Source organism: Hemitrygon akajei, chromosome 14 (assembly GCF_048418815.1).
Source record: "Hemitrygon akajei chromosome 14, sHemAka1.3, whole genome shotgun sequence".
Lineage (NCBI taxonomy): Eukaryota > Metazoa > Chordata > Chondrichthyes > Myliobatiformes > Dasyatidae > Hemitrygon > Hemitrygon akajei.
Genome location: NC_133137.1, coordinates 67,778,227 through 67,792,916, shown reverse-complemented (window position 1 = coordinate 67,792,916; position 14,690 = coordinate 67,778,227). Strand labels below are relative to the sequence as shown.

The 14,690-nt window shown below is 42.0% G+C and overlaps 1 protein-coding gene across 3 annotated transcripts in view; it reads right to left on the bottom strand.

The window, feature by feature from the left end:
- Positions 1 to 14,690, bottom strand: part of tcp11l2 (t-complex 11, testis-specific-like 2) — a 36,760-nt gene that overhangs the window by 9,245 nt on the left and 12,825 nt on the right. For all 3 annotated transcript variants that reach the window (XM_073066282.1, XM_073066280.1, XM_073066281.1), the window contains exon 3: positions 12,241 to 12,373. In XM_073066282.1, coding sequence (XP_072922383.1) covers positions 12,241 to 12,373 — 133 coding nt within the window. The remainder of the gene's footprint in view (positions 1 to 12,240; positions 12,374 to 14,690) is intronic.

The window sequence follows — 14,690 nt, the reverse complement described above, 5'->3', positions numbered from 1 at the left end:
CCCAATGCAGACTGGCTTATGGACCTCCAGTCTCCTCCTCCTGAAAGTCAATAATTGGATCCTTGATCTTGCTAGTATTGACTGAGAGGTTGTTGCCGCACCATTCATCCATATGCTGATTTGTCACCACCTTTGATTCGACCAACAACAGTGATGTCATCAACAAACTTAAGTATGGCACTGGAGCTGAACTTGGCTGTACAGTCACGATTAGACTGGGGTGGGGTAGGGGTAGGCTAAAGCACACAGCCTTCTAGTACACTTATGCTGATGGTGATTATGGAGGAGATGTTATTGCAAATAGAAATAGAGGATCTAGTTGCACAAAGAGATATTAAGACCAAGGTGTTGAAGCTTATTGATTAGTTTTGGGAGGATGACAGTATTGAATGCCAAGCATTCAATGAAGAGCATCTTATTGTATGCACCTTCACTGTCCAGATATACCAGGGTTGAGAGAGGAGCTAATGAAACGGTATCTACTTTTGGCCTACTGTTTCTGTATGCAAATTGGAACAGATAGAGTTGCTTTGCAGGCAAGAGTTGATATGTTTCATGTCCAACCTCTCGAAATACTTCATCACAGTGGATGCATGTGCTACTGGACGATAGTTATTGAGGCAGGTTACCACATTCTTCTTAGGCATCGGTATAATTGAAGCCGATTTGACCTCAGACCACTAATGCAAGAGGTTAAAGATATTGGTGAGCACACAAATCAGCTGATCAGCACAGGTTTTTAGTACTTGGCCAGGTATCTCATCTGGATGGGTGTTTCTGTGGGTTCATCCTCCAGAAAGATGTAATCACAGGGTCACTGGGGGCTGTGGGAGTTCGTGAAGGCCTCCCTCAGTCTCCAGAATGTCGTGGGTTCCTCTGTTGCTAATAAAATTGATGCACCATCAATAACTCTCGGAGATGGGAGGTGAACGATAGGCTTTTATTAGCAGCAGAGGAGCCCACGACATTCTGGAGACTGAGAAAGGAGCACTACCTCCAATCGCCTTTATACAGGGGTCTGTGGGAGGAGCCACAGGAACAGTCAGCAGAGGGGCGTGTTCAGACAGGTATACATAGTTTACCACAGCCTCCATGTTTTGGAAGTCAGAGCGAGCGTTAAAGGCATTGAGCTCATCTGGGAGTGAAACCTTGGTGTCACCCAAGCCACCTGATTTTGCTTTGTAGGAAGTTTACTGCATTCAAGCCCTGTCACAGTTGTTGGGCATCCTTCAGTGATACAAGTTTGGTCCAGAATTACCACTTCTCACACGAGATAGCTTTATAGAGATTGTAACTTGATTTCTTGTATTTTATTTGGTCACCAGACCAGAACGCCACTGATCTGGCCCTGAGCAGATTGCAGATATGGTGGTTCATCTTGGGCTTCTGGGTTGGGAAGACTCTGAATGATTGTGGGGACACACTCATCTACAACTGTTTGTATAAAGACCATGACAGCCATGGTGTAGAGTATTTGTTCAAATCCTCAGACATGGCCCAGTCCACAGACTTGAAACAATCCTGTAGCCACTTCTTTGCCTTCTCCAACCACCTCTTCATTGTCCTTACATTTGGAGCCATGCTCTTTAAGCATCTGCCTTTATGCAGCTAGAAGGACAGCCGAATGACCAGATTTCCCCAAAACTACATTCTAGGGATTGAACAGTAGGCATTCCTTATGGTAGTGTAGCCCTGGTTGAGTGCATTGGGACCCCTGGTGCCACAGGTGATATTTTGATGATAATTGGACAGAGATTTCTTCAAACAAGCTTGATAGAAGCCCCTGGCAATGATTTGAAGGGTGTCAGGTTAGGCTGATCACAGCACTCAGTACCTTGAGTGCCTGTTTAACATTGGCCGCTGGCGGTATATAAACTGTGGTCAGAATCAAAGGGGAGAATTCTCATGGCATGTAGAATGGGCGGCACTTAATCATTTGATGTTCCTGGTTGGGGGAACAAGTGTGCCAATAAAACCACTACGTCCAAGCACCACAAAGGGTTGATCATGAAACACCGACCCCTCCTTCTGCCTTCCCTGAATTAGCATTCAGGTCTATTCAGTGGACTGAGAAGCCCTCAGGTCTGATCGCCAAATTCAGCTTGTCTGGAGTTAGCCATGTCTCCATGTAACACAGAATGTAGCAGTCCCTTATTTCCCTCCAATACAGTTGTTTTGCACTTTGGTCCTTAATCTTGTTCTCCAGCAACTATACATTTGCTAACAAACTACTGGGTAGAGGAATTGTCATACCCCAGTGTTTTAGCCGAGCTTTAAATACTACTATAGAAAATACAAAAAAAATAGAAACTGACCTATAAATTGGATTAGACCAAATCAGAACACAGTCTAGCTCCAATTTGCGCTACATATGGTGTCAGTCATGTGAGCAGTGTGGGTGGCGTGCATGTGTGAAGCATGTGTTTGTGCTGACTTCCTCACTCCCCATTCTCAGCTGCTCTGACAGTAATGAAGTGAAGAGTAAACAGATGTGATCCAAAAGCAGAAATGGAAACTGACTTTAGAAAGGAAACGAAAATACATATAAAAATGCTGAAAATTGCAGCCCAGCAAGAGAAGATAATTAGAGCTTTATTTAAAGGGAATTAAAAAAGAAAGTCAGTGGTACATTTCTTTACATTTTCATGTATCACCTTGCACAACATGTCTGTAATCGTCTTAACAGAGATGCATTAAAAACAAAATCATTTTTAAAGTACGCTAATCCACGAACCATTTAAAGATGAAATAACAACGCACTATGGTAAGAAATTATTACTCATTAATCAATTTAACAAGGTGCCGTACCATTTATATAACTTAGAGACTCAAAGGCACTAAACAGTATCTATTAATTTCAATAAGCATTAAAACAACTTGATGTGCAATTTTATTTAATCATCAGAAAAAAATCCATCCGTGAAATCCAAATGTTCTTTTCAAGCTTCATCTGAACATAAATGAGTCACTTTGAAACATTTCAAATTCCAAACTCTGTAAGGTTCAAATCTCTAGTCAATATTTAATTTAGTTAATTTGTTAATGTAAGTGGCAGCAGGAACAACTCAAATTCTTGAGTTTAAAAAAAGCCAATCATTCCATTTATTTCATTATCTAGTGACTTATGATGAAATATAATTATTTGGTGGAGAGTTATTTTCTGCTGCTTGAAACTATTTTCTGAAGAAACTCAAAAACAAACCATAAACAGTCAAACCACTGAAGATACAAAAAGCAACTGAAATCCCTTGCAAAATATGACTGCACAGAGCAATGACAGCTATTTTAAAGATTCCACAATCCTCAATGCATGTGCATTCCAAGGAGAAAAATGTTGCTATAAAAGAGAAATGGTATTCGAGGATCCAGTAGGTATTTCAAAGTATATCGGGCAGTATACAGTGCATAAAGACTGGTTTGATGAAAACCGTGGGACCATTTCAGCAGCCCTTCCGGCCAAGAACAGGGCCAATGCAGACTGGCAGAATGGCCCATCACCTGTCTCAAAGAAAGACAAGTTTAAACACCTGCAGTCCAAAGTACAGGCGGAACTGCGTGAAATGCAGGACAGATGGTGGCAGAGAAAGGCTGAGCAGGTGGAACGCAATGCAGACATGCATGCCACCAGAGGGTTCTTCAGCGCCATAATGTCAGTTTATGGTCCTTCTAAATCAGGATGCTCCCCCTTGCTGTCATCTGACAGGTCGAGCCTGATCGAAAACCAGGAAGGACTGAAAAACTGCTGGGCTGAACACTTTTCCAACCTACTCAATAGGCCGTCCACAGCTGATCCTGATGTCTTACAGCAGATCCTCAGCAGCCAGTCCTGGACGACCCAGACCTGACGCCCTCTACTGATGAGATCAAGACAGCAATCTCGCAGATGAGCTCAAATAAAGCAACAGGGCAGGATGGCATTCCTGCCGAGATCTACAAAGCATTAAGCCTAAACGCCTTACAGGCCTTCCAAGACATCCTGGAAGACATCCGGATCACAGAGGAGATGACTCGCAACTTACACGATGCCCTCATCGTGGCTCTCTACAAAAACAAGGGAAGCAAATCAGACTGCAGAAACTACAGGGGTATCTCACTGCCGTTCATCACAGGCAAGATTTTTGCCCGCATTCTCCTGAACAGACTTGTCGCTGTCTCGGAAAGGAACCTCCCGGAGGCGCAGTGTGGCTTTCCGCCAGAACGGAGTACAGTAGACATGATATTTGCCGTGAGGCAAGTCCAGGAGAAGTGCATTGAATAGAACAAGCCTCTTTACTCTGTCTTCATTGACCTGACAAAGGCTTTTGACACTGTAAACAGGGAGGCTCTCTGGATCATCTTGAGACATTACAGATGCCCGAGGAAATTTGTGAAGATGATTCAGCTGCTCCACGGCAGAATGACAGGACAGGTGCTTTGCAGTGGTGATACGTCAGCTGCATATGCCATTTCCAATGGGGTGAAGCAGGGCTGTGTACTAGCCCAGTCCTGTTCAATCTGTTCTTCACTTGCATGTTGTCACGTGCTGTCCAAGGTCTGAAGGAGGGAGTGTACATCAGGTACCGATTGGACGACTCTCTCTTTGACCTTCGCCACCTGAACGCATGGACGAAGTCCCTCCATACAGTCATGCAAGAAACCCTTTTTGCTAACAACTGTGCGCTCCTGGCGCACAAAGACAATGATCTACAGTTGATGCTGAACAAATTCTCAGACGCTGCTAGACCCTTTGGCCTGACTATCAGCCTGAACAAGACTGAAATACTTTACCCGCCGGTGCCAAACACCAACCCCATAGAACCAAAAATCACTGTTGATGACACCCAGCTGACAAATGTAAACAGCTTTAAATACTTGGGAAGCATCATCTCGAGTGATGGGTCTTTGGACAAAGAAATTGACTCCAGGATCAGCAAGGCCAGCCAGGCTCTGGGGAGGCTGCGTACCAGAGTGCTCAATCAACACAACATCTGCATCTCCACAAAGCTGAAAGTCTACAGAGCTGTGGTCATCCCTTCTCTCCTATATGGATGTGAGATCTGGACTCTGTACCGACGACACATCAAACAATGGGAGAAATTTCACATGCGCGCCCTCCGCTCCATCCTTGGCATTCGTTGGCAAGACCGTGTCTCCTCCAACCTGGAGGTCTTGGATCGTGTGGAGTCCACCAACATTGAGTCCCTAAACACAGCGCCCAGATGCGGTGGGTGGGACACGTCATCAGAATGGACGACCACCGTATGCCTCGCCAGCTGCTCTGTGGTGAACTGGAGACCAGAAAGAGAACTCAAGGTCATCCACGCAAACGCTACAAAGACGCTGTGAAAGAAACCCTACCCTACTGTGACATTCAGCGGCTGCTGACAGAACCTGCTGGCGAGCCCTGTGCTATGAAGCCTACACCAGTGTTGAAGACAGGCGCTGCCAAAAACTGATGGAAAACCGTGAGCAGCATCACAGAACAGCAGCCACAATTATTACAACAATGGACTTCCAGTGCCCCCATTGTGCTAGACTCTGCACTTCCAGACTGGGACTGCAGAGCCACCTCCGTGTCCACAGAAGAACTGCACAACAGCGTGTCTTTTTCGAATCTGAAGGACTACCACTAACATTGGGGAAATCAACAACTGTCATATATCTAAATATTCAAAAGGCATTTAACAAAAGGTCAGGGTGTGAGAGGGGTGGGGGAATGTAACCATACTGGAATGGATAAGGACAGTTTTAAAGACTGTAAACAGAATGCAATAAATGTTTTTCAGGTTGGTAGGTATTCACAATTGGATGATGTATCCATTGATAAGGATCATTTAGCTCTTTTGTCAAAGGCTTTGGATAGATCAAATGCTATGAGGCCTAACAACACTCCATCAATCATTCTGAAAACTTGTGCTCCAGAACTTCCCATGGCCTTGGCCAAGCTGTACCATGACTGCTACAATTTGCAAAATTGCCTAAGTCTGTTTCATCCGGAAGAAGGACAAATCCAAACACGGACAGGAGAGTTGGATTTCCAAGGTGAAGTTAGAATAGCTGTCCTTAACATTAAGGCAGCATTTGATCAAGTATGGAAACAAGGGACACAGGCCAAACATTATGATTCCAACCTTCCACTGGAATGAAGATCTGGATGAGGCTTTTCATTCCAGAATGAAGGAGGTGTCCTCCTTCTTCAAAGAGGCTTCCCCTCCTTCACCATCAACACTGCCCTCAACCACATCTCTTCTATTTTGCGCACGTCTGCCCTCACCACAACCTCTCACCACCCTACCAGGGTTAGGATTCCTCTAGTCCTCACCTACCATGCCACCAGTCTCTGTGTCCTGCACATAATTCTCCAGAAATTCCGCCATCTCCACAACAGGATCCCACCACCAAGCACATTCCCTCACCCCACCTTCTGCAGGATTGCTCCCTATGCAACTCACTTTTCCTTAGGTCCCTTCCCACTGATCTCCCTCCTTGCACTTATCCTTGGAAGCGGGACAAGCACTACACCTGCCACGACACTTCCCCCGTCACTACCATTCAGGACCCTAAACAGTCCTTCCAGGTGAGGTGACACTTCTGGTATCTGATGCTCCCTGTGTGGCCTCTTGTATTTCAGTGAGACCCGATGCAGATTGGGAGACTGCTTCACTACGTTCCGTCTGCCAGAAAAAGCGGGATCTCCCAGTGGCCACCCATTTTAATTCCATTACCCATTCCCTTTCTGACATGTCCATCCATGGCCTCCTCTACTGTCACGATGAGGCCACACTCAAGTTGGAGGAGCAACATCTTATATTCTGTTTGGGTAGCCTCCAACCTGATGGCATGAACATCTATTTCTCAAAATTCTGAACTTCTCTATTCCACATCCCATTTTCCCTCTCTCACCTTATCTCCTTGCCTGCTCATCTCCCCCCTCTGATGCTTCTCCTTTTTCTTTCTTCTATGACCTTCTGACTTACCCTATCAGGACTTCCCATTCTCCAGCCCTGAATCTCTTTCACCAATCAACTTCCCAGCTGTTTCCTTCATCTCTCACCACTCCCCCCCTCCCTTTCAGGTTTCACCTATCACCTTGTGCTTCTCTCCCCTTTAAACTCTACTCCTCATCTTTTTTCTCCAGTTGTGCTGAAGTGTCTCAGTCCAAAACATTGACTGTACTCTTCTCCATAGATGTTGACTGGCCTGCTGAGTTCTTCCAGCATTGCTTGCAATGATAGTTTACCAGTAATTAACAAAGTATTTAGTGGTTTTCCTTGTTTTGTCAGCCACCAGCCAGAAGTCATGTTCACCAGTACCACCTTAAACCAGAAGGGCTCATCTAACAAAGAGAAATTTCAGCTAACACAACCCCCCACCTGAAACTCAATGGCCTTGTCATCAGCGTAACCCAAACTATTTAATATCCATAGGGCTATTATTGACCAGGACTGAACCGAAGTAGCCATATACTCAATGTGGCTGCAAGAGCTGTTCAGAGGCTGGGAACCCAAACAGCACGAGAACACCACCACCCAAGTCTCCTTCTCAGCAGCACATCATCCCGATTTGAAAATATATTACCGCTCCTTTACTGTCATTTACTCCTAGGTCCTGGAACTGGCTCCATAACAGCAGTTTGGATGTACTGAGTCAGCAGTTCACCTCTGCCTTCACGAGGGCAGTTAAGTGCTAGATCAGCCACAGCCACTGAATGAATAATTTTTAAAAATCCATATTAAAGAAGGCACGGTAGTATAACAACTATTACAACTCCAGTGACCCAGGTTCAAATACATTCTTCCTGTGAAACCCGTATGGGTTTCCTCCCTCATGTTCACATGGGTGCATTTTGGCAGCAAAACTCATTGGGCTAGTAAAGCCTGTTACTGTGTTGTTTCTCTAATAAAAGATAATCGAAAGATAGGAATGTTGCAATTTGAGGTTTATTGATGAATTAAAGTTCCGTGGCAAAGGGAGTTCCTAGGAAGACAGAGTCTGCAAAAAGAGATGTCAGTCTGAGTGATTGACAAGGTGGTTTACCTTGTCTGAAGGTAAGAAGTTACTCACTGAAAGGAAGACAGAAACACAGACTTTACTAAATGGCAAGTAACTAGGAAGTACTGGTCTCAAGCAAGTTCTTGGTAATGTAAACAACACACTTACAGGGATGGCAAGCAATTCTCAATTTGAATTATATTATTTTCCTTTATCATAAGAGGTTCACTTTAAAAAAGTTTCAATTTTACAACACAAGACTTGATCTGACCTAGACTTGCTAAAATGCTGCAGGAGAAATGAACTGGAATTGACTTACAAAGAAAAAAATACATTAAAAGCGTAGATGAAACAAATTCAGATCATTTTTAAAAAAAAGATACATTGTGTGTGAAACAATGTGAAAGATTTAACATTTCACATCAATTAAATTCGATTAGATTCCAAGGCAATTGATCGGTAATGTCAATCATGCATTCCTGTTTACACAGGATTCCACCATCAATTTCACCTTCCCATACACCATACATTATTTTTATTATTCAAGATTTGTGTGAACCTGGTCAGTCACTATAAAGAATAATTGGTAGTAGTAATAACAGTACCCAGTCAGTTTCCTGTGGTAATGTGTTGAAGTGAAAACAAAGTGAAATTTAATGAAATTAACGAGTTTATTAATGCTATTATCTTAAGAGACACTCCAAGGAGAGAAGGTGCACTGATGCAAGGAAAAGCTACAGCAGGACCTGGAAAATGGCATATATTTAAAAGGATACATCTCTAAGGATGATTCAATCACAACAGTGTAATTAATTCAATATTCTCTTGTGATCAGGACCAATTATCTTGACAGCATTCTGCACAATTTTACCAACGGTATTCAAACCAAAAATAAACAGAAAAATGCCGTTGGATGTAATCCCAAGACGGGGAAATACTGTTTTTTGTTATTTATCTAATTCTAATGATTGCTGTCTATTGTTAAGCACCCTCGTATCAGAAGAATGTTGGAGAGAATGTTTATCTACTGACTAAACTCAGAAAGGTTTAGTCATAAAGAGGAGACATTTAATCCCTAGTGTCTGTTGGCTTTAGACCAAGTAATGGTTGTTTGTGTAAGCATCTATATAAAAGAATGACAGCGGCCTCCAGCATGCTGCAAATACAGTCAACTCTCCTTGTAATAATAGCCTTAATCAACCCCTACAAGTACAAACTGAAGCTACACAGTGGCTCAGGTAGCAGATTAACAAACAGAAGGTCATAACTTCAAATCTCTACCAAAACAGGCCCCAAATGCATTAAGTCAGCCAATAAATCTAGCATCAATATAAATTTCCTGAACTTCTGGTCAAGATGGCACCAACGAACAGAGGTTCCTCGGACATCTTTCAGATAACAAATTGCTCTGATTATTTCACTTTTTCTATGCCTTCTGCTTGTTTTTTTTTTTGTCTTGTTTGTGTTACGGAAACTGTTAGAGCCAGTGATGTGCTGCTTGGAACTTGTCCAAAGGATCCAGCGTGACGTTGTGTCTGGCGAGCTGTCTCGTGGAGATAGAGACGGTGGGGGGGGGGGGGGGGGGGAGGGGGAGGGAGGGTGTGTGAAAAGGACCAAGAACACAAGCTGACTCGTGGAAAAGACCAGAGATGAGGTGTGGAGTCACGAACGACTCCATCTCAAAGCGGCGAGGAAGACTGAAGCATCGAAGTGAATACAGAGGGGGCAGTGATGGCTCCCAACAGAGATGGTCAGCAGCCAGATCGGCGGTGTTAGGACCCGGGATGGCGGCCACTCTTTACTGAAGGACTGAGTTCATGCAACTACTCTCCTCGTATAGAGATGAAAAGATGTTTCCAATATTCTGAGATCTTTGCGATTATTGGATTGTACGTTAGATTGGTCTCCTTAAGTTTTTTGGTGTCTTCTGTCTTGTAGTTGATAGGCAAGTGGATGATCTGTTAATTTTTTCTGTGTAAGAGGTGGGGTTGGGGGTTTGGTGCTACTGTCGCTGTTTTTTTCTGTGGAAAAGGAGGGGGATTTTGGGGTCTCCAAGTCTTGCTTCTTTTCTTTTTTCGTGTCGGAGGGGAGTTGGTGTCTTTTCTTTCCTCAGTACCCATGGTCTTTCTGGATTTAATGGCTGTCTGGAGTAGACAAGTATCAGTGTTGGATTGTACATGCATACTTTGATGATAAAATGAACCTTTGAAAATGAGAATGAAAGCAACTAGATCAATTGACAAAACATCTACACTGATTTGTAGCAATTCTTAGCAATTCTCTGGATTCCAGGAAGTCCAAAGCAGCCTCTCATTAACCAAGAGTCCTTAGTTTCTATTCCAATTTGATTCTTGATGCTCAACTTATACTTCAAGTTTGGCATCTCTTGATAGCATTTTCTTTCACCGTGCATCGTAAATCAAAATTCTTTATTGTTTTTAAGTAATGGCTGGAAAAACAGGGGGCACAGGGAATGTGTTCTGGGAGCCAAGGGGGCAGTAACCCTAAACAATTTAGGAACCGCTGATCTAGCAAATTAATCCTGTGGTCAATGAACTGCTGTTGGGTGGTGGGTGTTAGATATTGTGTCAGGATACAACTCTTTTTCTGGCCTTGCACATGTACACAGAGGGGTCCATTCAATCATGTACTAACTTGCAGATGAAGATCTCTTGGGTGCTCAGACAATGAGATGCATCTCCTCCTGCTATCCCGGGTGATCTTCCTTGTGACATGGAGTGATTAATTTCTCACTGCACAGATTCAGGAGATAAAAGTGCCCAAGGCGGGTAACATGGATTTTAAGCATCATTATGACATATCTTCATTTGATTATTATTTTCAAGCTTTCAAAGAGTGACAGAAAAATTCAAGTCTGCCTATTCATGCTTAATTTTTAATCTTCTGAATTGTATCATTATGGAAATCTAAACAAAAAGAAGCAAACTGATTTATTTTATTAACTAACTATTCTACTACTATTAATACTTGATAATCTTTTGAAATATAAAAAGAATTAAATCAAATGACAGACTTCATTTATGAGCCAATGCAGGCAAAATTCCAGAGCACAATGCACGAAATTCACCACACAGCCAATCAATGTCGAGACTTCTCCCTACATCATAATTGAGTTTCCGTAATGACAACTAATCATCTGACTGATTAGTATATAAAAGCCAAGCATTTGGAGGACACCACAATTAAAAGTGTATTGATGATGTCTCTTCACATGGTGACAAAACGTTTGCAGGTAAATTGCCGAGATCAAAGAACAACTCAACAGGCCTTCATTCAAATCAAAGTACAACAGTATTTATCACCAGCAAACAAATCATATTTTTACAAGAAATATAGATTTTTACTCAATTTTATAAATAGCCTTGTTGCTGCACAAAGCATATAAGGTGCCATTTCTACAAGCCATTATCTTATATAGTCAATTGCAAGCTGAATGCAAACAAATTAACACATCCCAAACTTAAATGTCAAGTGATTTTAGCAAATTATACCACCTTAAAATGATGTCAATGTATCATCTTAAGATTTTGCCTGCCAGAGACTCTCACTTGTGGTAATAGGCTTCAGACTATTCCCAATGTATGTTTCTTAGATGGCAAGAGTTGTCTCTACCATCTTATTTTAGTCTAGAAATACCATATAATAACAAGCTTTTCAGAACATTATGCATTATTGAGGGGATTAAATGTATTTAAAGAAGCATTAACCTTCAGTGCCAAGATGAAAATCTAGCCTTCTTGACAGGGAATTCGCTGCAGTATCATTTACATGGTCTGCTAATAATTCAGCAATTTGGTTATAAAGCAATATGGCATAACAAATACTGTTTTAATCTGGTGTAATTGAAAAGTTCATTGTTCTGTTCCATCCCCTCCCCCAAATGTTAAATTACATAGTGACATTTCGGAGATCAAGACCTTTAATAGTGCCAACTGTATTTTAATGATTTATTCTTACTAGAATTTATTGAATTATTACATTATAAAACTGACAATTTTTGTAGGAACTCAATTGGGAACAAAGGAGTGGGGTACAGTGACTAAATTGCCAATGAGCTGTGCTGACTCTCAAAACCTCATCTGCATCTAAAGAGCTGTATCAATACTGGCATGAGTGACAGATGTTTCCTAAATTTAACAAAAATCAGCTTGGAGAACAGTAATGTCCATCCTATTCCTCGTATACAACGTGTATATCATATGTGCTTATATATTCACCACCCCATCCCAAGTTGGAAACTTTTCTTACCTTTGTGGTGGTAGATCAATTGACTTCATTTGGAAATTGTGATTCATAACTATTTCATGAGCCAGTGTCAACTTTGACAACCCATTTGCAGTCTCTATCATATTGTCAAAAGAAACCATTTTCGGAGGGCTTGCTGTTGTAATATAAAAATAAAAACCTTAACATAATATACAAGCAAATTTTCAGTACAGGCACAAAAACTTCATAAATATAATCCATGTATGAATAGATCCCTTACTCCATCTGCTCAATATGAATAACTTCACATCCATCATTAAAGATGGAAAAGAACGTATGATGGAAACCACACACATTTCCAAAATACACATGTGAAATTATTTCAAAATCTGCCCAAGCAAATTAGTAACATTTTACCAGAAATCGACAACATAAAAGATGACATTCATAAATGCACAGATGAGTATACTTTTGATATTAACCTGTTGCTTAAAACTGGCTCACTCAGGAAAACATTAAATACCCATAAAAGCACAGAAGTGTATACTTTTTGTGTTAACCAGTTGCTCAAAACTGGATCACTTGGGAGAACAGTAAATACCATTATTGAACATATCCAAAAGGTTCTGCATCCTGCAAAATAGAGTACGCAATGGAAACAGAGAGCAGAGTTTATGTCACATCGAGCATATACTCACAACAATATTTTTCTGCTGATTATAATACACCCGGGACAAGCCAAGCAGCAAAGTTTAATCCATCTCCCAATTACCAATCATTAATGCCAGAAGAATGCTCTTATATTTCACAAAATGAATGATTCCCTTCAGCAAGATAACAGGACAACACACTAATATGTCACATCAAGATTGTACAAAATGCCCTTCTGATGACAAAATTAAAGCTGAAATAAAGAGGCACTGTATTTAAGCAACTGACTTACTTTAAAGCAGACATTTGTCCACTCAGTAGTACACATTAAACAGGAGGAAAATGAATAACTTATTTAGTGATTTAATAACTTATTTAGTCGTTTATCCAGGTTTCAAACTTGGAATCAAATTGTAAGTTTATTGCCATTAAACCATATACATGTATACATCCAAATGGAACAACACTCCTCCAGGGAAGGTGCACAGTATAGTACATATAACTCACACACAATACATAAATTAATACTAGCACAAATAAATTACCAAATAGTAAAATATACTCCAGAAGATTGTATTTAGCACAAGGTACATTTGAGGTTAAAAAGGATGATTCTGGGAATGAAAGGGTTATCATACGAGGAACGTCTGATAGCTCTGGGTCCATACTCGCTGGAATTTAGAAGGCTGAGGGGGGACCTCATTGAAATCTTTTGAATATTGAAAGGCCTAGACAGAGTAGATGTGGAAAGGCTTTTTCCCATGGCGGGGGAGTCAAGGACAAGATGGCACAGCCTCAGGATAGAGGGGCAACATTTAAAATAGAGATGCAGAGAAATTTCTTTCGTCAGAGGGTGGTGAATTTGTGGAATTTATTACAAGCAGCTGTGGAGGCCAGGGCATTGAGTGCATTTAAGCTTGATAGGTTCTTAATTGGACATGGCATCAAAAGGTAACAGGAAGAAGGCCAGGGAGTGGGGCTGAGGAGGGAAAAAAAGAATCAGTCATGATTGAATGGTGGAGCAGACTCAATGGGCCAATTGGCCCAATTCTGCTCCTCTGTCTTATGGTCTTAAAACACAAGTTAAAAAGTAAACAGCACAACTCTACTGGCACTTCAAACCTGATGACAGCTGGTGGCAGGGAGTCCAGTAGTCTCATGACCTGGGGGAAGAAGCTGTTTCCTATTGACCTAACGCTATGGTACCTTCTGCCTGATAAGTAGGAGGTCAAAGAGATTGTTCAACAGATGGCAGGGATTCTTAGCAATGCTAAGGGCCCTGCGAATGCAGAGCTGCTGATAAATGTTTCAGATCAGTGGAGGAGAGACCCCTGAGGGTCTCTTTTGTGAGGACTTGCAGCTGGATGCCCTGCAATTCCCATGCCAGATGGTGACACAGCTGGTCACGACACTTTCAATGGTTCTCTGTAGAAAATGGTTAGTATTGGGGGTGAGGGGGAGCCATACTTGCCTCAGTTTACTCAGGAAGTGGAGATGCTCTGAGCTTCCTTGACTGAAGAGGTGGTGTTGAGAGACCAGCTGAGATTGCTGGTTACATGCAATCCCGGAAACTTGGTTCTCCTAACTCTCTCCACAGAGAAGCCACTTATGTGCAAGGAGCAGTATCCTTCAAAAAAGTCCACAATCATCTCTTCAGCCCTAACCACGCTGACTCAAGTCGTTGTGCTTACACCATTTTACCAATTGCTCTGCCTCCTCTCTATACGCAGTCTCCTCATTGTTGTTGATGAGGCCAACCACTGTTGTGTCATCAGCGAACTTGGTGATCTAGTTTGAACTGGATTTAACAGTGCAGTCATGTATCAGCATCATTAACCACA